Source organism: Urocitellus parryii, chromosome 12 (genome assembly GCF_045843805.1).
Source record: "Urocitellus parryii isolate mUroPar1 chromosome 12, mUroPar1.hap1, whole genome shotgun sequence".
NCBI classification, from domain to species: Eukaryota; Metazoa; Chordata; class Mammalia; order Rodentia; family Sciuridae; genus Urocitellus; species Urocitellus parryii.
Window position 1 is genome coordinate 75,327,794 of NC_135542.1, and position 26,474 is coordinate 75,354,267.

A 26,474-nucleotide genomic window follows, 5' to 3' on the forward strand; every position below is an offset into this window, starting at 1 on the left:
ATAAACGTTCCTTTTCAGCATACATGGCTTTATTTTCCTGTGACATGAGAAAATCATCTTTTTAGTGGTCGTTCTATGTGCCTGGGTGGAGGTCTGGTATTATCATTCGGACTCTGTAGTGATGAGGCCACTGAATGGTCCATGTGCATATTCTCGGTACACATTGAATGAGACTTCTGCTAAATAAACATCCAGGTACAAAAATATTAGGATTTTTGAATTTTAGGGTGTGGGGAGGGATGAGATAGGAAGGAAGAGGGAGGTATCAAACATCTTTCCCTTGGGACATCTTCCTGCCTCTACCGGAGGAACCATCCTTCTCCCTCCCACTCTTTATTTGCAGTCAACTTACTTAGGTAGCTTTGCATGCCTGACTGAGTCTGAGTCCCTGCGGTGAAATTTAAAATATGCAGGAATTCAACCACACCAATAGGAATCAAGCAGGGCCAGGCCCGCATTTTCCTCTTGCCTCAGGTCCTGCCAGCTCTCTCTCTCTCTAGAACCCATTCACATCTCTCCTCCTCCAGTCCACAGCGTAGGGCCACACCTGGAGTAACCTTCCAACTGGCCTCTGCTTCTATTCTTGACTCCTAGAATCTGTTTTCCTCAGAATCAGGATTACTACTTTAAAAACATACTCCGTGATGTCAGTGACGAGTTTAAATTCGCCCAGTGGCTTCCCGTCATGCTCATCGCACCCCTGCACAACAGACTCTAGCCATGCTGGTTCTCCAGCACGCTATGCTGTTTTCCTTTGCCTGGAATGCTGTTCCTCTCCATCTGTGCTTGACTCATTCCTTTACGGCAATGAGGTCTCAATTTCAGTACCTGGAGACGCCTTCCTTGACTACTAGGTTTAAAACAGTCACTCACTCTTTCACTTTACTCTGTTTTTATTTTATTTTCTTTAAACTCTCTTTTGCCTCTCTATGTGTGTCCAGCCCCTAGTAGAACTTGAGCTTCCCTAGAGCAATTCCCTTACCTTATTTACTGTTTATCCCTAGCATCTGGAAAGGCGCTGAGCATGGGGTAAGCCCTCAGTGTATTTGGCAACGCTGAAGGGAAAGGCTGCACTTAAAGCTAAACATCCCTTTCTTCATTCTTTGAGGGATTGTGATAAAGTGAAGACAACAGTGAGGTCTAGGTCCTTGTGCCATATTTATCCCTGAAAAACACTGTGACACTCGGTTGGTTCCTAAGGAGTAGGTATTGGTGTTGGTCTCGGAAACTGTAATAACAACAATATAAATAATTATAATCACTTATTGAGCATCTACTATGAACTGATAATATTCTTGGTGTCATATTCTTTTTTTAAAATATTTTTTAGTTGTTGATGGACCTTTATTTCAGTTATGTGTATGTGGTGCTGAGAACTGAACCCAGTACCTCACGCATGCTAAACAAGCAAGCTACCACTGAGCCACAACCCCAGCCCCTCTTGGTGCCATATTCTTACATCTTAATCTTGGGCAATGGTTTTCTGTTATGTGAGATATATAGAAAAAATGATTTGTTCTTTTATATAACATTTGATTACAGATAATCTAAAAGATTATACAGTTTATGATGATATGCAATAGAAACAAAGAAATTTATTCAGAAGCCCCAAGTAGGTGTTCGTATAGCCATGATAAAACTTTAAAACTGTAGTTCAAATTTTACAAAGAAGAAAGAACCATTTGTTGGGAATCCATCATCTCACCCTCTTAATAGCCTGTGAAGTATCTTCCTTATTACTTCCTTTGGGAAACTGAGGCTCCAAGATATTGAGAAGTTTGAACAAGGTCACACAGCTGGCAAAGGCAGTGCTGAAGTTCAGAACCAGCTTTGACTCCAGAAGACTGATGCTGGACAAACACTAACTCTTTTATTTTCTACTCACCTTTATCCTAGCAGCTTTTGTGGGGACTGTACACACTTTGGACACCTAAATATGTTTTTCCTTTTCTTTCTTACAGAATTCTAAGAAGGAGCTGATGTGGAGGAGCAGCTGAGACAGTTCAAGATGACGACCACAGTAGCCACAGACTATGACAACATTGAGATCCAACAGCAGTACAGCGATGTCAACAACCGCTGGGACGTGGATGACTGGGACAACGAGAACAGCTCTGCACGGCTCTTTGAGCGGTCCCGCATCAAGGCTCTGGCAGGTGAGTCCCCTTCATACCCTGTCTCAGAGCTCAGTATGCTGTATGGTCCTCCTTAAAATTGTCCATCTGACTTCTCTATGACTCCTGCTTACACATCATTGTATCTCTCCTTAGCCATGTCCCACAAGACAAGCTGAACACTTTGTAAGGAGCTAGAGTTCCATATTTGGAGAGCTCTCTCTTCTTTTTTTGTCTTTTTTTGGAACTGGGGGGTCGAGCCCAGGGCTTTGTGAATGCAAGGCAGATGCTTTGCCACTGAGCTACATCCCAGCCTGAGCTGTCTCTCCTAATGGCCAGAATAATTCAGAGCACAGAGAGATTTTTATAGCAGTTCAGAAAGAACTACTCAAACGTTGTAAGATCTTTTGACATCTTACATTGCAAAATGTTGGAGCACACTATACCTTATACACAAAAATACCCAAACCAACCTGTGTTGTTAGTGCCTTGACCTATTAACTGGCCTAAACTGTACAAGGTTCGTTAGCACTACATAATAAGGGCTTTAGATCTGGACAGAAGTATATAGTATAATGTTTAGTAAGGGTACATTTAACACTGTAACAGGTATATTTATCATTAATTCACTAACACTAGTGGGAATGTGTGATTTCTTATTCCTTTGTTGCTGTTGAATATCTAGAACATACTTTGACAGTGACCCTTGGCGGGGTGGGGAGTGTGTCACCCTAAATTACTTGAAAATTCAGGAAGTGGTTCCATGACTCTGAGAACGCAGCAGTCCTGAATGTGTGTAAAGCAGAAGTCAAAATAGAATGCTTTCAAGGTCTTCCATCTGTACTTTGAGACTTCAAAGGAAATTGTTTCTATTGAGAAAAGTGAATTTATACTTTCCCCCCTAATATCTTTAATTATGATAAATAAAAAGTCAGGTAACTTTACTGTTAATTGTAAAAATAGCTCCCTTTTCTGTTATTTTTATAATAGAATTAGATTATGAAGCATGTTCATTTGGGATTCTCTTGATTTTTAAACAAAAGGAAACCTAACCCAAAGTAGCTTAAGTAGCAGAGAAAACTGATTGATCATAAAGTAGGCAAATTCAGTCTTATAACAAGACCTGTTCCTGGACTTAATTGGTACAGTCAGGACCCAGTTTCTTTCCCTCCACTCTTTGGCTTTATTTGTTAGTGCAGCCTCCATTTACAGTCAGGATCTGTCTTGTGGTCTCAAGATGGCTGCCCCAGATCCTAGGTCTCCTGGACCTTACAGACACCCATAGCTGCACCCCCATCATCCTGCGGTCATCTCATTGCCATGTTTGACCCTAGTTGGAGAACAGGACATCTGATTTGACTTCATCTGGACAGGGTACACTCCTAGAGTGAGTATTTAGTCAGTCCCACCAAACAGCTTGGCTAGAGAATTTGGAATGTAACATGAAGCAGGAAGAGGGGAATGGATATTGAGGATGCAGCCAAATGAATGCTATAGGAAAAGTATTCAGCTTTCTTAGGCTAATTTGTCTCCTAAGTGGTGTGATTTAAAGATCTTTCTTGAATGAATGGTTAATTAGATGGTCATTCACTTGAGAGTTGGTGCCTTAGTTTCTGTCTTATTCATTAGCATGGTTCCCTATGGAAACCATGATCTTGGCTTGTGCTAATGGATTGATTGGTGCTTTCAGCCCTCTCCCTTTTTCTTGAATCTTCATTTGAGTCTTAAGACCAGTATGCTAGGGGTGACCAATTACCTTTGCTCATGAGGCTTTTACTTTCTGATTCTAGGCTACCCTGACTTTCTTCCTTCCTTCCTCCCTTCCTCTTTTCCTCTCTCCCTTCCTATTGAACCCAGGGAGGGGCATTTAACCACTAAGCCATATCCCCAGTCCTTTTTTAAAAAAATATTTTGTTTAGAGACAGGGTCTAGCTAAGTTCCTTTAGGGCCTCACAAAAAGGCCTTCCTGAGGCTGGCTTTGAACTTGCTATCCTCCTGCCTAAGCCTCCCAAGCTGCTGGGATAATAGGCACATGCCACCGCACCCAGCTACCCTGTCTTTCTTTTAAAGACAGCTTTTCTTGCAAACTGCAGAGAAGTTACTTGCTTTTTGTATGTGGTCTTTTTATAGATTTAGAGCAAAGACCCCAGCTGACCCTCGTTCATTTTTCCTGATATTCCAAGGATGTTTGTCTACGTCCCAGAAGAACTGGGTCACAATATAATAACAGTGCTCATTATGGTGCTTACTATGTGCCAGGCACTATTTTAAATGCATTGAATATTTTAATAGTTAATCCCATAACGATCGTATGAGAGTTACCATCATCTATAAAGTATAAATGAGGAAACAGTCACGGAGGGATTAAATAGCTTGTCAGGGGACACTACTGGCACTTCAACCTAATGACCAAAAAGAAGTGGAGAGAATTGCACTCTCCCATCTACAGAATCTACCTGGAACACCTGGCAGGACCAGGCACAGCAACTCTTTCTCAAAGTAGAGAAAAGCTTCATCTGAAAGCTACTTCCTCATACAAGTTGGGTGAAGAGGGAGTCTTTCAACTCTTTTCAACTCTTTCGCTTATAAAATTTTAAGATTCACATATATTTTAAGAACATATTTAGAGTTAATACTGACTTGCCATGTACTCAAAGTTTATACACATACCCAAAATATATATATCCAAAATATAATCACATTAACGTGGAAAGTCACTAGTGAGATTTTACATGTTTTTACTAAGTCTTTGAAGCACATCTCTCTCATATATGAGAGTCTGGTGAGTTACATACTCATACTCATGTTGAAAATTGTAGAGGGAAAACATGGTAGAGGATACTTATTCCTGTACTTTCCATGGTTCTCAGTTTGGGTTCAGAAGAAAGATGAGAATATTCATGAATTCTTTTTAGTAGCAAAAAGATGGTGGCATCTCACCTTGAGGGTGATGCACTGTGAAGTGATTTTTAGGTCTTTATTTCCTGCACTCCATGAGATGGCATGCCCATATTCTTGACTTCTTTATCTTTTAAAGAAATGTAAAAGTAAATGTTTTCTTTCTATAAATATGATTATTTTTAAATGAAGGGTGTTTAGTGGCTTATATTTAACAGAATCAACACAAATTAGAGGAATTTGAGGAAGAAGTCCTTTAAAATGTGCAGCATATTTAGTTTGAAAATATTAATAAAAATAATTAGAATTAATATTTTTCTATCAATACTTCTTACTAGTAAAGAAAAAAATTGGGAGAGTATATACCAAAATAGCCAGTGTTTATTTTTGAGTGAATTTTCTATATTTAGCTTTTTTTCTGAAATAAAATTTGTACTAATTTTTAATAAGGAAAAAGCATGGAAATTATTGTAAACATCTAATACTATAATTCAGAAATCTTAATTAATTTTTTCTTAAAAAATAATGGCCCAGAGAGGTGGTAGAAGAAAGCCTGTGTATGAATGTGCATTTTAATAAAATGATAAAATGATAGAAATTAGAAATGAGATTACTTTGGGAGTTGTCACTCATCAACATTTATGAACTCAAAATTTGCCTGTTTGCTGAGTTGTGAACACAGCAAAATAAATTGACCTTGAGTTTGCATTGTCACAGAGGAATTAAGGACAGAGGTCAGCTATGGGAAAATGACATGTATCTAATTGTGTCTCTGCCTCACATGCACAGAGTAGATAGCATTGATGGTGATTATATACAGGTACCAGACTGCCTTGAAACATGGGCTGCAGTGGTGAAGAATTTTGGTGGTGTTTAATCAGCTAAGCAGAAATATCCAGATCAGTGATGTATAAAAGAAATACAATACTAGCCACATGTGATTTTTAAAATTTCTAAGTAGAATATTCTTATTGGTGTATCCAAAATATTATCATTTCAACTGCATAAATGTTGTTTGAAATACTTTTACATTTTTATACTGTCTTTGAAATCCATTGTGTATTTTATACTTACAGCTCATCTCAGTATGCACATATCATGTGGTCAGTAAACACATGTGACAAGTGGCTACTATTTGCACAGTGCAATTTAAATTGCCTTCACGTAGACATTTTTTTATTGGCCGCATACTTTTTAGATCTACAGAATAAACATGGGCTTTAAAGTACCCATTAAGTATTTAGACGTAGGTATATTTATGAAGTAGTAAGTGATTGGCTCTTTAGCTATTCCTCATCTTTAAATTCTGATGAGAAATAGTGCATTAATTGAACAGTCATTAAAATAATAAAGACTTCTCTCTTTTGTGCTTTCTAATACTAAACTTTCATTAAATAGATGCAATGTGGCAACAAATATAGATCCCCTACCAACATCTACATTCCACTTTTTTGGCTGAAAACCTGAACAGAATACCCAGACAACTGTTGTCAAACACTGTATTTGGATGCACAAGATTCAATAGCTAGCTTGTTAACAGTGCTTGCTCCATGTTCCCCTGCCCTATAAATTGAGATTCACCACATGGAGTAGTGAATGCAAGAGTCAGCATTTTTAGTGAGCCTCCATATGATTGTGATGTAGACCAGTTTGAGACCCACTTGGCCAAATGCTCTCACTTAATATTGAAATCCTGTTATCCTTGAGCATTCCTGCTGAAGTGACAATCAACTTTTGCCCCTTCTTTAAAATATTAGTCTACCCACATAAATACAGTTATCTCATACTAGACAAAGGTACCAAAAACATACAGTAGAGAAAATATAGCCTCTTCAACAATTGGTGCTGGGAAAACTGGAAATCCATATGCAGCAAAATGAAAATAAACCCCTATCTTTCACCATGCACAAAACTCAACTCAAAGTGGATCAAGGAAGGAATTAGTCCAGAGACCCTGCACTTAATAGAGGAAAAAGTAGGCCCAAATCTTCATCATGTTGGATTAGGCCCCAACTTCCTTAACAAGACTCCTAAAACGCGAGAAATAAAGAATTAATAAGGAGCTGGGGTTGTGGCTCCGCGGTAGAGCGCTTGCCTGGCATGTGCAAGGCCCTGGGTTCAATCCTCAGCACCACATAAAAATAAATAAATAAAAGTTAAAAAAAAAAGAATTAATAAATGGGATGGACTCAAACTAAAAAGTTTTTCAGCAAAAGAAACAATCAACGAGGTGAACAGAGAGCCTACATTTTGGGAGCAAATTTTTGCCACACACACATCAGACAGAGCACTAATCTCCAAGATATATAAAGAACTCAGAAAATTTAACACCAAAAAAACAAACAACCCGATCAATAAATGGGCTAAGGAGCTGAACAGACACTTCTCATTCTTTTTTTTTTTTTAGATCTACAGAATAAACAACTATATTTGTTTATTAGTTGGACACATTACCTTTATTTTATTTATTTATTTTTATTTGGTGCTGAGGATTGAACCCAGGGCCTTGCACGTGCTAGGCGAGCGCTCTACTGCTGAGCCACAACTCTAGCCCCAAACAGACACTTCTCAGAAGAAGATATATATTTGATCAACCAATACATGAATGTTCAACATCTCTAGTAATTAGAGAAATGCAAATCAAAACTACTCTAAGATTTCATCTCACTCCAGTCAGAATGGCAGTTATCAAGAATACAGACAACAATAAATGTTGGGGAGAATGTCGGGGGGAAGGCACACTCACACATTGCTGGTGGGACTACAAATTGATGCAACCAATCTGGAAAGCAGTATGGAAATTCCTTCGAAAACTTGGAATAGAACCACCATTTGATCCAGCTGTTCCACTCCTCAGTCTATATCCAAAGGACTTAAAATCAGCAAACTATAGTAACGCAGCCACATTCATGTTCATAGCAGCTCAATTCACAATAGCTAAACTGTGGAAGCAACCTAGATGCCTTTCCATAGATGAATGGATAAAAGAAACTGTGGTATATATTCACAATGGAATATTACTCAGAATTAAATGAGAATAAAATTATGGCATTTGTATGTAAATGGATGGAGTTGGAGAATATCATGCTAAGCAAAGTAAGCCAATCCCCAAAAAACTAAGGCCAGATATTATGCTGATCCATAATGGGGAGGGGAGAGGCATGGGAAAAATGGAGGAAGTTTGATTGGGCAAAGGGTAAGGAGTGTTCATGGGGGCAAGAAAGATGGTGGAATGAGATGAACATCATTACCCTAGGTACATGTGGACTGCACATATGGTATGCCACTATATCATGTATAACCATAGAAATATAAAGTTGTGCTGCAGTTGTGTCCGATGAATCAAAAGCATTCTGCTGTCATATATACCCAATTAAAATAAATAAATAAATTAAAAAGTATTAATCTACCTTTCCCCTGGCAACTAGGTCACAGTTTATGTTTTGATATCTTGACATCTAGATGCCTTAATGTTCTTCCCACACTGAGAGTTGTGCTGTCTCCTGGCAGGAGGAGTACATACTTGTAATCCCTGGCTTCATTGCAGCCCCATCTGGAAGGACCCACCCTTTGTGGAGATGATGAAGGCCTCCCTTTTCTGCTCTATTGCCATTTGGGCCTTGTGTGATTTTTTAATCTCCAGGAGGACAGAAAATTTCTCTAGTAAGTTAGCCCTGTAGTGCTAATTAAAATGAGTGGGGAAACTTTATAAAGTATATCTTGAAAAATTTTGCAATTGTAGACAAAAAATTCATACCCAGTTTCCTCAGGAAAAAATAAATGGATTTTATATGGCTAGAACTAAAGCAGAATTTATCATCTCATTCTCCCACTTGACTGCAAATTTCAAGCTAGCATTAAAGTTATGTGCTTACACTGGGTGGAGTTGCTCACACCAATAAATTAAACCCAGTGATTTAGTAGGCTGAGGCCAAGTTGAAAGCCAGCCTGGGCAATTTAGCCAGACCCTTTCTTAAAATAAGTTAAAACCAACTAGATGTAGCTCAGTGGTAGTGTACCCCAGGGTTCAGTCCTCAGTACAAAAAAGGAAGAGAAAGAAGAAAAAAGAAAGGAAGAGTTATATGCTTAGATTCTTTTAATCCTCAATTGTCAGTTCTGCAGATAAATGACAAGAAAAGTATTTTAAAATCATGAAAGATATTTAAGTTCACATATTTTTTTTTTGGAATATGTTTTAATGACTTTTTTTCCCTCCAGTAATGAGTTTTTGATATTGGTTTTATATTTTTGATGGCCTCCTCTAACATAGTGATTTCACTCAGAAATTACAGAATAAAATCATTGATCCTCAACTGGTACCTTCCCCCACATACCCAAAATGAATCAACAGGTGGTCTTAGGTGATATTTGACTTCCTCCTTCTGAAGGAACTGAGCCCCTGTTGTTGAATGTGTAAAGAGGTCTATAAAACATGTCTAGAGTAATCTAATTGGGAAGACAAAACCTTTTTGTATGAGACTACATATGTGTGCAAGTGCCAAGGAAGTGCTATGGGCAGTTAGTACTGCAGTAATTTAGGGGGAAAAATTTATCATGAAAGAGGGGAAAATGCGCCAGAGTCATTTTAAAACATTAGGGCCTAGAAGCCGGAAGGAGCATTAGGACTTGAGCCTTGTCCTGGCTGCTTTAGTTGCCACTGCAATGAATTAAAGAGGCTAGGCTGCGGGTGTCCCAGGAGCCCTCTATTGAAAGCAGAAGATGTGCCATCACCTGCTTGGAATCTCCTCAAAATCAAGCTAGGGCTTTTAAAAATCACACTCCCACCTCTCCGTTCAGAGGTACCACTTTAGGCCCCAAGGGAGAGAGAACAGTTCCTTGGATGTTGGAATGGATTTTTACAGGGAGGATTTTTTGCTTTCCTGCCTGTATTGGGGATTGAACCCAGGGGTGCTTTACCACTGAGCTACATTCTCAGCCTTTTAAATTTTTTTGAGACAGGATCTTGCTAAATTTCCCAGGTTTACCTTGAAATTGTGACCTCCTGCCTCAGCTTCCCAAGTAGGTGGATTATAGGATTGTGCCACACTGCACCTAGTGGGATATTTTAAAAATAAATTAAATTTTTTTTAATAAATATAGAGTGATTACATGTATTTATGGGGTAGAAAGAAACCTTTCAGTAGTTGACATACAATATACAATCAGGACTAGCAGGTATTTAATTGCTCCCCCTTATTTTCCTAATCCACTCTAGAATCTGTTTCCCTAAATGATGCATTGTGAGGAATGTGAGAGGCATGGTCCTTAGCACACAATAAGAGACCACCATTGTGAAATCTGAATGTGAAAGACCATTTCCATATCCATGAGTTCATGAAAATCATTAAAGAGGAAGTCTGTTTAGATCATTACAAGTAGGCCCAGATTATCCCTTAATTCGTTTTTTCACATGCAAATTAAGTTTTCTAACCATAGGAAAGAAGGAGTCTTCTCTGCCTTTTTTGGGTACATTTTCTCTGGATTTCTTATCCTCCCTCCCTTTTCTTCCTGTTACTGTAGATCCAGTTTCCAGTTTCTTCCCTGTCCTTTTGTGTGTGTGTGTGTGTGTGTGTGTGTGTGTGTGTGTGCTGGGGATTGTACCCAGGGCCTTGTGCATGGGAGGCAAGCACTCTACCAACTGAGCTATAACCCCAACCCTCTTCCCTGTTTTGTAGTTCAACTTGGATTCCTTGGATCTCCCCCACATTTTGTTCTCTGCTCAATAATGGCTAAAATCTCATGGTAGGTGAGGGGAGTGGCCCAGGCTTGGGAGGACCAACAGGTGGAAGCCTAGGGCTACTAAGATCTCCCTCTATTCCTTCCCTTCATGAAACCTCTTAACCGCACACTAGGGTTCTCCTTCCTCACTGGCCTCTCAGCGCTTGCTTATTCCTGCACACTCTCCCTAACTTCCCTGTCTTTCAAATGACAACCTTTTATTGAGATGAAATTTACACTGCAAATACAATAATTTCTAAAAATTACATTTCATAAAATGAAGTCTTTTAAAGTGTACAATTTGGTAATTTTTAAAAAAGAGGCTGAGGCAGGAGAATCAGGAGTTCAAAGCCAGCCTCAGCAACTTAGCAAGGCCCTGAGCGACTCAGTGAGTCTCTATTTCTAAATAAAACACAAAAAAGAGCTGGGGATATGACTCAGCGGTTAAGTGCCCCTGGGTTAAATCCCCAGCACCAAAAATAAATAAATAAATAAACAAATAAATAAATAAAAACAAAGCTTGTGGCAGTCACCACTGTGTAGTTCCAATGCATTTTTAGTACTCCAAAAGGAAATCCCATACGCATGAGCACTCACTTCCCACTTTCTCTTCCCCCCCCAGCCCCAGGAAACCACTAATCTACATTCTGACTTTTATTAGACTTGCTTATTCTGGACTTTCTCAGCAAGTGAGATATCAAAAAAATATATATTACATAAAGTCGTCAAAGTTAACATCCAGGCTTACATTTCATATAAATGAAATCATACAATATGTAGGCTTTGGGAACTAATTTCTTTCACTTAACAAAATATTTTCAAGGTTCATCCAGTTTGTGGTATGTATCAGTATCTCATTTCTCCCTCTGCTCTCTTACATAGTAATAATGGTAGATTAGTGAGAAAAAAAAACAGAAAATACTCTGTAAAAGCTACCAGCACCAAAATAGTGTGATTTTTTTTTTTTTAATTTGGTAGTTTCCTGGAAACAGATGGCAGATTTGGTTGTAATACTGCAGATCAAAAAATACTATTTTCATAGGATGTTTTTCATTTACCCAGATGTGGTCATCAAAAAAGCGTAGTGTGGGTGTTTGCTGTCTCATATGGTCATATGTTTTACCTTTATTAAATTCACTTATAGTTTAGTTCCTATGGACCTATGAACAAGTACTATCATAGGAAGATAAAAGGATGAAATTTAATTAATTAATTTGGGGGGATGGTATTCAGGATTGAACCCAGGAGTAAACCACTGAGGCATATTCCCAGCCCTATTTTATTTTTTATTTTGAGACAGTCTTCACGTAGATGCTTAGGTCCTCACTAAGTTGCTGAGGCTGTCTTTGTGATCCTCCTGCCTCAGCCTCCAGAGTTGCTGGGATTATAGGCATGGCCACCATGCCCAGCTGAAATTTAACTTATATGCAGGGCATTTATAAAGTTCTGTGTACCTTAAAAATAAAAAATGTCACACAGGAGCATTGAGAAGAGATACATAGGAGCACCTAGGAGCAAACAAAACTACCACAAAGTGTATTTTATTATTAACAGTGGAATTCAGATAGCTAAAATATTACTAATCAGCCTTCTCAGAAACACCATTTAATTTAATTGTTTAGTGTATAGAGAAAATTGTTTCTGGGTAGATGTTAAATAGTTTCTTAAATTTCATTTTAGTTTTGATACCAAGTCCACTAAAGAAGATGGTTGTATTATTAAATTATATAGATTTGTTAGCAGTTTTGACATGATCATTCTAAATAGTAATCCAGTGGGGAGGTGTTCTGGTAACAGGGGAGCTAAACATTTAGTCTGTGTCTACTGATTGGCTTCTTGGAAAAGATTCCTGCATTTAGAATTATTTTTGGTTAGTCCTTTCTGGTTGTAAGGAACAGAGATTCATTTGAGTTCTCTGAATAAAAAACAATGTGAGTGTGGTAGGTTTAGGGGAGGAGAGAAGGAGCGTTATTACAAAGTTCCAGACACAGGAGACTTGGAAATCCATGTGACTGTGGCTGCTACAGGGCAGGAAGTGTTATACACGGTTCCGATGTCCACGTGCCTCCTTTGTTGGAGCCCTCTACTTAGTAAACTATTACTGAGTATAGTTTACTAAGTGTAGTATCTATTTCTTTATCACAGATGACTTTGTATATTTCTTTATCACAGATGACTTTTTATATTTTAGTTCCAACTCTTTATTTTTGCTACAGAGGTTTTAACGAGGGGTGCTTTAACGCCAAGCCACATCCTTTGCCCTTTTTATTTTTATTTTTGAGACTGGGTCTCACTTAATTGTTTAGGGCCTTGCTAAATTCCCAGAGCTGGCCTTGAACTTGAGATCCTCCTGTCTCAGCCTCCTGTGGTTGGGATTACAGGTGTAAAACACCATATCCAGCTTCAACTCTACTTCTTGCCAATCTTTTATCTTTTGACCTTACAACTAAATGATGTTAATGACTTTATATCCTGGTTTTCTGTAAGTGTATTTCTGTAAGGTTGGGTATGGCGTTGGAGGTCTGATTGGCTTAGATGACTTTTAAATTATTTATTTATTTACTTACTTATTTATTTGACAAGACCTTGCTGTGTTGTCCCAGGCTATCCTTGAACTCATGATTCCCTCACCTCAGCCTCTGAGTATTTGGGATTACAGGCCCAGAAAATGTATTATATTAGGTTATAGCCAGCTCTATGCTTACAAATGATTCCTTTAAAAAAGGTATCCCTGGGCATCAGTGAAGAGCATATGTACAAACCATATGTACAATACATCCCAGTGGCATCCAGCCATCCACAGTTCAGAGAGCATATGGCTGGAGGTTGGTGTAACTAAAGCAGAATCGTAGCTTGGGGGAGGAAAGCACTTTGTATTAGGACTTTTAGGGGAAAGATCTTGGAGTATCCTGCATGATTGAAGGACCAGCTAAACAACAGTCCATCTGAAGAAGGGGCCTGACAGAAAAAAATAGAGTTCTTTCACTCTCAATCTGTTTTTAGCTTCCTCGTGTGATTGGGCTTCTGTCTATACTCCTGTAGGTGGCCTTCCATCTGCCCCTAGGCTTTGCATCCCTTTCCTTTCAACATTTTTCTAGTTCTAGTTGGAAACATGGGGGCGGGGGGTTTGGGAGCAAAGCAATAATTTACTAGGCTTTGGTCAAATGGCCACTCCTGGACTAGTGAACTCTGGCGTGGCCTGTGGAGGGCCCTAAGAATATAGCAGCTTTCTTCAGAACCTCAGGAAGCTGCTCCCCACAAAAAGGGAGGGTGCTGGGAAGATGACAACAAATAACAGTAAATGTTGACAACACATTTTCAGATAGATTGATGTACTTTATTCAGAGATAAAAGAAACCTTGTAAAATGCAAAGTGGTATTCACCTTTGATTAATTGCTTCCTTTAAAAAGAAAGGAACCCCAAAAAAAGAAAGGAACCAGTAGTGGACAGTTTCCTTTATGGTGATTGAAAAAATCAAGTTAACAAAGAGAAACAAATGTTAGAATTTTAGTTTTTTAGAATATGCATCTATTCTTAGTGTCAAAACATATGCTTAGCAACACACACACACACACACACACACACACACACACGAATATGCCTGTACTAAGATATTTAGTTTGTACTTAATTAACTTATGAATTTATGTCATGGTTTTGTGATATAAGAAGAGAGTCTATCCCTTGTTTTCTTCTTTGGGGCCTTCAAGGACCAAATACCATTCTTAGAGTGGAATAGTTGCCCAGTTTTAAAATCCTATTCCATTGATTTTTTTTTTTTTTTTTTTTTTTTTTTTGGGGTACTGGGGATTGAACTCAGGGGCACTTGTCTACTGAGCCACATCCCCAGCCCCATTTTGTATTTTATTTAGAGACAAGGTCTCACTGAATTGCTTAGTGCTCCTCTGTTTCTAAGGCTGGCTTTGAACTTGAGATCCTCCTATCTCAGCTTTCCAAGCCTCTGGGATTATAGGCATGTGCCACCAGGCCTGGCTGTTCCAGGGTTTGTAGCAGTACAGTGACCTAAATACTATAAGAGTATATTCCTTACCCACATGTAATCTATTTTGGAGAAATAGACCATATGTATAAAACAAGCAATGAATGTGACAGTATTTTATAGAAAGTGATACTTCCTGTAAACTTGACTCTTGGCTGATTCATCCTGTGGTTGATAAACATATGCATGTTTGTAATTCTTATCTGTATTCCCATTAGCTAATCTTCAAGGGAACTTACCACGCTCTAAATTTTGACCTCTTTGATACAGGCCTGTGGTTTTTCAGAAGTTTAATAAGGTAGTAATGTGATTGGGCAATGATTGCATGTTATTGGGTGAGGCTGATAACAATTTTGCCACACTAGTTTAAATTTCTGCAAACTTCTTAGATTTCTTGAATGTGTATGTGAAGTTGCTTTATTAACTACAAAATTGTAGGAATATTGAGAAACAGATGGATTGAAGTCAGGAAGACACTGGGACATTTGCCAAGTCAGCCTCTCCTTGCATTCCTTGTTACATATTAGATCACCCTGTCTTAAGGAAACCCAAGTGCTCTCCACTGTCTCCAGCCTGAGCCCAGTCCCATCACGGAACATTCTGCCTATGTGGTTCATGCTGGAACCTTTCTCTTTGAGAAACTTATTGTTTCCTTGTTATCCTGTACCATGTTTCCTACAGATTCCCAGTTTGATGTGTGTGATCAGAGTGTGTATATCCATATTCACCCTCCAGTTGATTAATAAATTCCTTGAAGACAGTGACAATGGATAACATTTCTTCCAGCATTTCCTATAGTGCCTGTTTCAGTCAACTTTTTCATAGCTGTGACCAAAAGATTCAACAAGAACAGTGTGGAGGAGGAAAAGGTTATTTGGCTCATGGTTTCAGAGGTCTCAGTCCAGACATGGCCATCTTTATAGCTCTGGGCCCAAAGTGAGGCAGCACATCATGGCAGAGGGTGTGGCTGAGGAAAGCAGCTCTGGACATGGCAATCAGGGAGCAGAGAGAGAGAGAGCTCTGCTTACCAGGACAAAATATAAACCCAAAGGCACTCCCCCAGTGACCTCCCTCCTCTAGCCACACCCTACCTGCCTATAGTTACCACCCAGTTAATCTGTATCAGTTGATTAATCCATGGATTAGGCTAAAGCTCTTATAATCTAATCATTTCACCTCTGAAAATTCTTGCCTGTCTCACACATGAGATTTTCAAATCACCTCATGCCTAAATCATAACAGTGCTTCGTGTAAGTCTGAATGCAGTTAGTATCAGTTAGTATTTGTCAGAGTGAAGGAGTCATTTGTGTTCAGAACTGCTAATTATCACTTTAGTTGGGGAAAATTTCCTAATTTTTGTGATACCCATTGAAGAGAGAGTTCTTCATGTTTACAAGTTTTACAGTAAAATGTATCATAAAATAATGTCTTGCATTGTACATTATACATTACAGTGCAAAAATAAATCCAAGTACTACAGAAGTGGACAATGAGTATTGTCTTCCCCAAACCATTTCTCATCCCACTCCCTAAAGATAATTCCTTTTAAAAGTTTGCATATTTTTTAGAGACATTCTCCATGTACATGAAAAGACTAAGTACTGAATATTTGTATTCCCCTTCCTCCATTCTTATGTTGAAATCCTAGCCCCCAGTATGATAGTGTTAAGAGGGAAGTCTTTAGGGAGTGGTTAGACTTTGAGGGAGGAGACTTCATGAGTGGAACTAGTCCCCTTATACAAGAGGCATGAGAGATGGCCTTTCCCTCCACCGTCTGAGAATACAATGAGAAGGTGGTTCTCTATAAACCTGGAAGAGGGCTCTTCCCAGAACCCTATGGTGCTAACACCCTGACTTCCAACCTCCAGAGCTGTGAGAAGCAAATGTTTGTTGTTTAAGCCATGCAAATCTATGGTATTCTGTTTCAGCAACCTAAACAAAGACAGATGGACAGACATAAAATAGGCATTCTTTTTTAGTAAAAGAGCAGAAGCAAGGCTAGTTGATGGTTAGAAAGCTAGAGTTTAATTTTCCTCCCATCAAAGAGCATTTGTCTTAGATTTTCATTCTTGCAGCATCTGACCTCTCTACTAGGAAGTCAGCTTAGTAGAGATGCTTGCTCGTGGAAGTTTGGGGCATTGTCTGTAAGCTGGTACAAGCCATTACACAGTGGATCAGATATCCTTCACACAATGCTGCCAGTTTGACTCCTGCTTCCTATTGAACTGCAAGTGCCTGACCGTAGGTTTTTATCTCTTGTGGTCACAAGAGCTAAGCTAAAGATTCTTCTTTTCATTTTTCTGCTCCTTCAGGTCACCATGTGGTATTTTTGGTCCTCTTCCCTCTTTGTCTCTTTGCCTTCCAAGTTTCTTGAAAAGAGATACTTTATGGAGGGCATCTCTAAAGAACTGTTGACTCCTGAGTGCCTGCAGTTTGCCTGTCTTAAGTCACTTTTAGCCTTGTGGATATAAGGGGTTAGAGTTTGAGGACTTAATGGTTCATTTTTTCCCCTTGGAATGCCTTTTTGTGACAATGACATAGGGCATTTGGTGAGTAGTGTGGTGACCTATGACAAGGACTGGAATGTTACAAGTTGTAGTATTTACACCTAGAATACCTCCATTTTGTTAGAGCAGTCAAAGGCCATTTGTCCCTCAGACTGGATTACAAGAGGAGCAGAGTGCTCTTGTCCCTGCTGTTGTTTTAGCTGATATTTAAGTGCCCCTCCCCCAACTGTCTGTCAAAAAGAAAAAGAGTCCAGCAGCTTTCTAAGTGCATGGCCCTGGCAGCATGTCATTTGTCCAGCTTGGCCCTGTGGTCAGTATGTACTTTTTTCTCTAACCAGGGACATAATGTTTGACATTTCCATGGGTTGATGGTCCCAAAGCTGTTTTATGTTCTGATTTTTGGAGAAAAAAGTTACAGACCATATCTCTTGCCTTTTATAGGTCGGTTGTGAATGAATAATTAATACCTAGAACTGGTTGCTGTGCTGAGTATTAGTGTGTGCTTCCCTCATCTGCCCTGAGCCCTAAACATACCATCTATGGAACTGTACTCATCATCGTCCCCAGGCATTTGAAGGAAGGCCGTGATAGTGTGGATGCTTGTAAATAATGTAGAGGTATTCAAGACTACCTGGAGAAATACAGGACGGAGGCCGGCAAGGCTGGAGGATGCACCTGATACTAATGTGAAACCCAAAACCCCAACACTGAATTTAACAGGTGTGCTTGTGCACTTTCTTTGAGCATTTAATCAGCTGTAATCTTCAGGCATGCCCACATGTGGGTTTTTTTGTTTCTTTGTTAACTTTTTTTTTTTTGTTAACTTTTTTAACTCTTTCCCATTCAGGGAGCCATTTTTAAATGGGCTTACCTGTTGAATTTTATGATGGAAGATGATAATATTTCCATTTTTAAAACAAAAAGGAGGATTTCAAACTAATTAATCCTGGTAATTTAATCTGTAACTAATTTGTGATTTTTTTAAAAAAATATTTTATTTATTTTTGGTACTGAGAATTGGACCTAGGGTTTATTTATGTATGTATTTATTTATTTATTTTGGTTTTTTTGTACCAGGGATTGAACCCAGGGGTGCTTAACCATTGAGCCACAACGCTTTTTATATTTTATTTTGAGACAGAGTCTCACCAAGTTGTGTAGGGCCTCGATAAGTTGCTGAGGCTTGCTTTGAACTTGAGATCCTTCTGTCTTGGTCTTCTTAGCTGCTGGAATTACAGATGTGCACCACAGCACCTGTCTTGTCTCTTTATTTTTAAGCTTTGTGAATTTTGCTTTTTAGACAGAGTGCTTATTGATTTCTTACTTTCATCATGTATTATTGAATGAATGATTAAAATATTCGTTAAGCAATTTCTGTGTGCCAGGCTCTGCGACTGGTGTTGGAAATACAGAGATAGGTGATTAAAGGAAAACATGACTGCATGGTCAGCAGAGATTTTTTTGTCATCACAGAGGAGAGGTGATACTAGTAAATGCAAGAGAAGTACAGGCCAAGCAAGTGAAAGGGAGCCATGTGCAGGAAGAGCTCTACGTAAAAGAGAAGGAGTGAGGCCTTGAATGCTATGCCAAGGAATGTAGCTCTTACTCTGTATTCTGGTTTGCAAAATTCAGGTCAGAAGATTTTTTTATTTTCAAATAGAAAAGTATTTGTTACTTCAATATGTAAAACTTCAAACTTAGAGCTGTCCTAGGTGAAACAGCCTAGACTCCTACCCCCAGAGGTCCTGAGGCCTAGATGTAACCTGAGAACCACTGATGTGAGTTTTGGGGAATGGTGGGATCACACCTTTGTCTCCAGATGGTGTAGAAACCAGAGAGGCAAGGAAGAGGCAAGGCATTTTGGGAGACTTGTCATTTTCTTCCAGGGAGAAGACAGGCCCTGAAACTGGGCTGATAAAGCAAGAGCCAGGACTTAACTATTGAATTAGGATCCCTAGAACTTCCTCTCCAAGAGGCTGTGGAGGGAATGGGACGATGAAGAGGAAAAAGAGTTTGATTTTGGTTATCTGAAGCCTTCCCACGTCAGATGCTTGAGGCTCAGGAGAGTTGTGTGAGGTTTTTGGATCACATAGGTGCAAAATGGGTGTGTGTGCGCATATGTATTGTGTGGTCTCCAGTTTTAGGATTATATACTGGTTTCCTCAGCTCATCTTGTCTATGTTCTGTCTAGCCCAGAGACTCTTTCAGTCTGGATGGCTAAATGCCCTTGGGGGTTCCTCCTAGGGCCAGAGCATCTGGATCTTACTGGGTTTGGTTTCAGGCATTCAGGACTGTGCATCTCAGAGCCAATAATAACAATGGAAGAATGGCCTCAGAGTACTGTGGTCTCACATTAGATCCCTTCTCTGCTACTTGCTAGCTGTGAGATAGTGGGAAATTTTTCCTATAGGATGAGAACAATATCTAGGCTAGGCTCAGTGGCATACACCTGTAATCCCTGTGATTTAGGAGGCTGAGGCAGGAAGGATGGCAAATTTGAGGCCAGCTTAAGCAGTTTAGTGAGACCCTGTCTTGCCATAAATAAGGACTGGGAATTAGCTCAGTGGTCAAGTATCCCTAGGTTCAATCCTCTGTACCAAAAACAAAACAAAAAGAAAGAAAACAAAACAATATTTATTTTATAGGAATGTGAGAACATACAGTAATGTGGAAGTTATCTAGCTCAGTGTCTGCACACAGTAGCATGCTTGTGAGGTGTTGATTTACAACATTTCATTATGAAAAATCAATCTTTGAAGGTTCCTCTCTCCCCCTTCAAGGAGGCTTTTCCTATTGAGATATATCACATTAATGTGAAGCAGGAGGTTAGAAGTTAAGGTGGAAGAGCAAGGACATTTAAAGGGCACATGCTTGATGGTATGGTAACTTGTGGCTTGCTTTTGTTTGTTATGGTGACTAGAGGGCTTTTGTGGCTCAATCCTTCTCCTGGGAGGCAGAAAAAGCACTGAAAAAGACTTTGTTTTTGAATTTAAAAAATTAATATGATCTTCACATTTGTGCATTCTCTTCCTGCACTTTTGCTTGGTTTAGATCTGCATTCAGTGCACATTAAAATAATCCTGCATAATCCCAAATTTATTGAAAGAATGACTTAGGGAGAAATGCAATAAAAATATTTTAAAACTGTTGATAAATTGATTTTCCCCACTCTTCCTCCAACCCCCAGTCAAATGACTTGAGGATGGAGGCAGAAGGACATAGTGTAGAAAAATCCAAGTCAGACAGGCTACCGGAAGAGGGCTGGTCCTTAGAGGGGGTTATTTAGCTTTAGTGCTCTGTTCCTCTTTGTTGAGACAGCTGTAGTTTGGTATGGGGGAATAATAAAGAAGAAATATTACTAGATTTCCAAGAGGATTATTTATAATACTTAAAATTTGTGTGTCACTTTCATCTTGGAGAACATTCTAGAATATTACTGTGATATTAATAGCAGCCTTTGGTAGGGGGAATTATCTCCCATTTCACAGATTTCAATCTGAGTTTTTCTGCATTGGGTTGTTCTTTGCCCAGCCTTATGTAACATAAATCAGAGGTGTCTGGGTTCCCAGGCACTAATTGAAAGCTTCTGATGCCTGTCTTTGACTGTCATTTCCAGCCCTCTTGGAAATTGCGTTTCTTTACCATTTGTTGGTCTCCAAATGCCCTTTAATTCATGGGAAAAATATTGTACCTATCCCTACAATTACTCCATATTAGAGAATTATGAGTAAGACTGAGATAACTTGAGTATCTCATTTGTGACACCAGTGATGATTGAGCTTATTAAAACCTTTCCCAAGAGGCCTGAACCTCACCTGTATTTAACAGGAGGCTGAGATTTGACAATCAGATGTTTTACATGGTATTTTCTTTTTGATTCTGACTATCAAACATAAGAGAAGCGTGACCACTTTAGAAAGGGGAGCCTAAATACTTATTTAAAAAAAAGATCAAACATTTATTTGTATACTAGTATACTAAAAAGATATGACAGTATGAATTATCTTATAAAATATGGTGGGCTGGGAGTGTAGCTCCGAGGTAGAGCACTGGCTTAGCATGTTCAAGGTCCTGGGTTCGTCCTCAGCATTCCTCCCTGCTCCCCGCACTCCACCAAATAAGGCGATTTAAAATATATCCTAGGGAGGTGGTGGACTGACATTCTTTTGTAACCAAGGTAAGTTCTGGCCTCTTTTCACTGTGGTTTCTGTGTACATGGTGAGACACAGACTATGTGTTAGTATAGAGATGATAGCAACCTTTGTCCTTCTTGAGGTAAATAATAAATACCCTGTGACTCTGACTCAAGGCCAAGTCTCATGTTAATTTTTTGTTAATGTTTCATGTTTGATGAGTCAGAAATGCAGGCTCTTATACAGTGTTATTAACAAGAACCAGGGTAACTTTGATTATAATCACTTCAAATTACAGACTTCTTTCCTGTGTAATGATTTTTACCATTTGCTCTTCTATAATCCTTAATAGGCCAACAACAAGGACAGTTTTTTGATCAGTGAGAACCTTAGTCCGTTGCTTCATGAGCTCTTAATACCCTAAAATTATCCTTAACAGCAGGCTGTATATGGCTACATTGACAGGACATCAGTGTTCTATAGCTGGGTGGGCAAGTTTCAGTATTCCAGGGTGGCTGATGACAGGGCCTCAGAGACTTTCAGAACTAGGGAAACTCATCCAGCATCTCCCAAGGTGATCCTAGATGCACACACCCAATCTCACCCCTACATTGTGCTCACAGTCCTACCTTGTGTAAATGTGCACATGCTTGCTTCTATGTGATGTGTTACTACCGTGTTTGAAATACTGTTTTCCTCTATGTTTTGGAGACTCAATCTCAAAAGATACTAACTAAAATTAAAGCAGTTTTTGAGCAGTTGCATGAAGGTCAGCCTTGTAAAGATCTCCAGGCCTGGCATGAGTGGCAGCGGTGATGGATGGAGGTTCCTCTGTAGCACTGCACGCAAGTGTAAGGCGTGGAGGCAATTTAGAGCTAGTAACTAAGTTGTGAGGACTTTTGTTATAAAAATGAGAGTTGGCACGATTCCCTATAACATTTCTTTTTTCTGGCGGGTGGAAGGGAGGACTCAGGGATAGGTGCGTTGGTTGATAGCATTTGAGAACATTTTGTTCAAGCTCCAGAGTCTTGGATGCGGAACGTGTGGCTCTAGATCTGCTGACTTTTTCCCCTCCGCAGGAGTGCTCTTCTCCTTGGTCTTTACTGGTGCTTTTTTTTCCTTCTTCTTCAATTTTTTATGTTTTTTAAATTTATTTTTAATTTTTTGTGGTGCTGGGGATTTGAGCATGCTAGACAAGGGCTCTACCCACTGACTTACATCCTCAGCCCCCTTGATTCATTTTAAATTGTGGTTAAAAAAAAATGCAACAAACATTACCATCTTAATCATTCTTAAGTGTGCAGTTCAGCAGTATTGACTGTATGTACGTTGTTGTGAAATAGATCCCTAGAACTTTTTCATCTTGCAAAACTGAAACTCTACACCTGTTGAACAATAACTCCCTGTTTCCCCTCCCCTCAGCTCTTGGCAACTGCCATTCTACTTTCTGTTTCCATGAGTTTGACTAACTAGGTACTTTGTGTAAGTGGAGTCATGTTGTATTTGCCTTTTCGTGATTGGTTTATTTCATTTAGCAGAATGCCCTCAAGGTTCGTCCATGTTGTAGCATGTGGCAGGATTTTCTTCTTTTTTAAGATTGAATAATATTCATGCAGGTCTACCCGTTTATTCACTGATGAGTATTGGAGTTGCTTCCATGTCTTGGATATTGTGAGTGCTGGTATGATGAACAAGGGTGTACAGATAGCTCTTTGACATCTTATTTTATTACCAAAGTGGGATTGCTGGAGCATATGATTATTCAATTTAAATGTTTTGAAGAATCTTCATATTGTTTTTGTATCGTCTGCACCATGTTTCCATTAATGGTGTATAAGGGTTCCAGTTTTTCCACATCCTTTACTGAGGCTTTATAATATTATTAAAATAAGAATCAAAACTACAAAATAAAAATTACTGTCTCCAAAAATTAAAAAAAAATAAGGGATAGTAGAAAAAAGGCACCATTGTAATCTCAAACTGTGTTTTTGTGAATAGATGGTAATTAAACGGTTGATTGAAAGGTAATGAAAGTGGGTAAGTGTAGAAGTGGTTATGGGTGGTCACAGGTGGCAGGCATTAGAAAATAGCTTAGTCCTTTCTTTTCTCACTTCATGCCTCACCTGTCATTAAAATTCTAGTTGTAGCTGGGTACAGTGGTACATGCCTGTAATCCCAGCAGCTCAGGAGGCTGAGGCAGGAAGATCTCCATTTCAAAGTCAGCCTTAGCAAAAGTGAGGCACTAAGCAACTCAGTTAAGACCCTGTCTCTAATAAAAATACAAAATAGGGCTGGGGATGTGGCTCAGTAGTCAATACCGAGTTCAATACCCAGTACCTCCTTCCCTGCCCCTCCCCCCCAAAAAAAACTTGTTGTAATGAATCAATCTATTTGTCAAATATTGTTTTAAAAATGTCTTTTGAGTAGACCATACCCTCAAGATAGCATAATAATAATAAAGGAGTGGTCAATGCAGAAAACTAAGAGAAAGAGTTTTAGAATAACAAAGTCTGTTGGGGCTGCCTATGTTCTCAGTTCTATGCTAGCCTAGGAGATAAGATGGTCCCACAGTCTTGACTCCCATTTTCTCTGAGCTGGTGCAAGTGGGTCATTGCAGAACATAGAAGGATGTCAGTCACCTATCACCTGGTTCAAGTTTTTTGGCTCCATGGTGGTGTTGGATGCTTGAAGGTAGATGGGATGGGACTTTAGAATGAACTTTCTCTGATTTTAAGCCCTGCCCCAATGCACTGACAGAGGGGCATGAGGAATGCATGTCACTTCCTTTATCCCCAGCTACCTGTACCTTTAGGTTGGTCCTGGAAATTAAAGAGGCACAGGAATTCACAAAGACTACTTTCTAATCTCCAGCCAGGAGCTTAACTTTGTATATCTGGGTGCACATCTCTGTGCCTCGTTGTTGAAATAGAAGGCTTAAATAAGTAAATTTTGAAAAAGGAATTTCTGACACCTGTTACAGAGTTCTGGCTGTCATCTTCTAAACCTGAAAGATTAAAGTATGGCCTGAGGGTGTTATGTAAGGTGGAAGAGTTCTGCAGTTTACCACGGGAGGCCAGCTCCCCCACAGGGCCTTTGTTTCCTAGGTGTTTAGGCTTCTGAAATGGCTACCATGCTTCTTAGGTACTAGGCTAGGAAAGTGGGAGGAAGATTGTAGAAGACTTGCATCTGCCCTAAAACAACTTAAATATTTCCAAGTCCATTATATCCAGAGAAGCAGAGAGAGTTTCTCTTTTAAGTCCTTTAGGTTTTTAGGGAAGCTAAATGACCACCTCATAGGTGCAAACTAGTCCGTGTCAAAGCTGAGAATGGAGTCTACATTTTACCTCTCTTGAGTCTGAAACTGGTACACAGTCTATTATTTTAATTAAGTAGATAAGACTGGTGCACAAGAAAAGATAAGCACTACTCTAAGACTGTGAGTGATGGGTGCCAGACGAGGGAGCCTGGCAGTACTGGTGTAAAGTTTCTATGAAGGAATGATCATCCTAGCTGGGATAATCTAGGAATCCTTCCTGGAGGAGGGAAGGTTTTTGAGCTGGACTTGAAGGATAGATGAATGTAGCTGGGGGCTGGGGATGTGGCTCAAGCCATAGCGTGCTCGCCTGGCAAGTGTGCCGCCAGGGTTCGATCCTCAGCATGACATACAAACAAAGATGTTGTGTCCGCCAAAAACTAAAAAAATAAATATTAAAATAAAAAAAAAAAAAAGAATGTAGCTGGAGGAGAGGGAGCTTCAAGAGCTAAGGTATGAGAAGCCCTGCACAGGCGGTGGGATGATGATCAGTTTGGCTGGAGCAGAGGGGTAGGTAGGAAGAGGGGTTGGGGGCTGACATCTGTCAAGCCATTTGTCTTGTGCCAGGTACAGGATCTGGTGCTTCACCTCTGTCATCTCAGCATCCTGAGCATGGGAAATGACATCCTGACGGCTACTTGCTCTTGCTCGAGGTTATCACTTTCTCCCCACTTCGTCTTTGTATTTAAAGAACTATCCTCCTTCCAGTAAAATTATTTGCATTTCGATCCAGCAGGAAATTCTCCGGCTTGAAATGGGAAGAAAAGAGGAAAGGATTGTGTGTATCTGTAATCAAGATTTCAGAGGTAGCTGATAGTATTTAATTATTTCATGGTAAGCCTGCAGCTTGTCTCCCACTTTATAGGCAGCTGACAGGCCTTGGTGCTCCTGAGTGACTGGACCGTCCATGAATTATTCAGGCTTGTGCTCAGTGAGTGGCTGCCTAGCAAAGAAGGCTGTTCTATCTCACTGAGAGATCCACAAATGCTCAGGTGCTGAGGAGGAAGAAATGATTGCACCCTCAAAATATTTCACATGCTAACATGCCAGGGCTGCCATGTTCCCTATCCCTGCAACTGGGTCTTTTCTTCAAAGAGCAAGAAATAACACCTCCCATATCCTAATTAATAAATACAACAGCCCACACTCTCATGTTAGTGTGACACAGGTTGGCAGGGGTTTGGTTAGATGCAACATTAAAATTTCAGGGATCCAATGTTAGAAGAACAGAGAGCATTTGTGTGGAAGAAACCCCACTCTTTTCTGATATTCCCAGCCAAGTAGAGAATTCAGTTGTTGATCCATTTGAAATGGTACTTACTGTGACTTTCACCAACCTGTTATTGATTACATCCTTACATCTTTTACTTGGATACGCATAACCATGTCTCAACTAGGTTGAAGGTGCTGCACAGAAGAAAGCACAGCCTCTGGGTCTTTCTGGATGAGTTGAGTTGGTTCTCTAGTCAGAAGGCATGGAACTTGTCTTGATAATGAGGTTTGCATTCTCCCATTCTAAGCTCCTTTCTTCTCCAGGTGCTTGCGCTTGTTTTTTTTTTCACCTGGAAAAAAATATAGGTGCGAATGCCTGAGGGCAGAGTGCAAAAGCTTATTTTCATGAAGAATAGATTCATATTTCCTCCTTTCCCATTTCTTTCCCTTTGCAGAGCTGTGCTAGCTCCTAACCCCACCCCAATGGTGTCTTTCTATTATCTCCCAACCTCTCATAAAACTCTGGCCCAGTAGCTCTGAACACCTGTGTTTAACAGTCTTTTTTCCTCCATGTTGGAG

The 26,474-nt window shown here is 39.6% G+C and overlaps 1 protein-coding gene across 1 annotated transcript in view; it reads left to right on the forward strand.

The window, feature by feature from the left end:
- Positions 1 to 26,474, forward strand: part of Sptbn1 (spectrin beta, non-erythrocytic 1) — a 193,461-nt gene that overhangs the window by 53,287 nt on the left and 113,700 nt on the right. The window contains exon 2 of the mRNA XM_026399890.2: positions 1,962 to 2,156. Within this exon, the coding sequence (XP_026255675.2) occupies positions 2,009 to 2,156 (148 nt within the window). The 5' untranslated portion in view covers positions 1,962 to 2,008. The remainder of the gene's footprint in view (positions 1 to 1,961; positions 2,157 to 26,474) is intronic.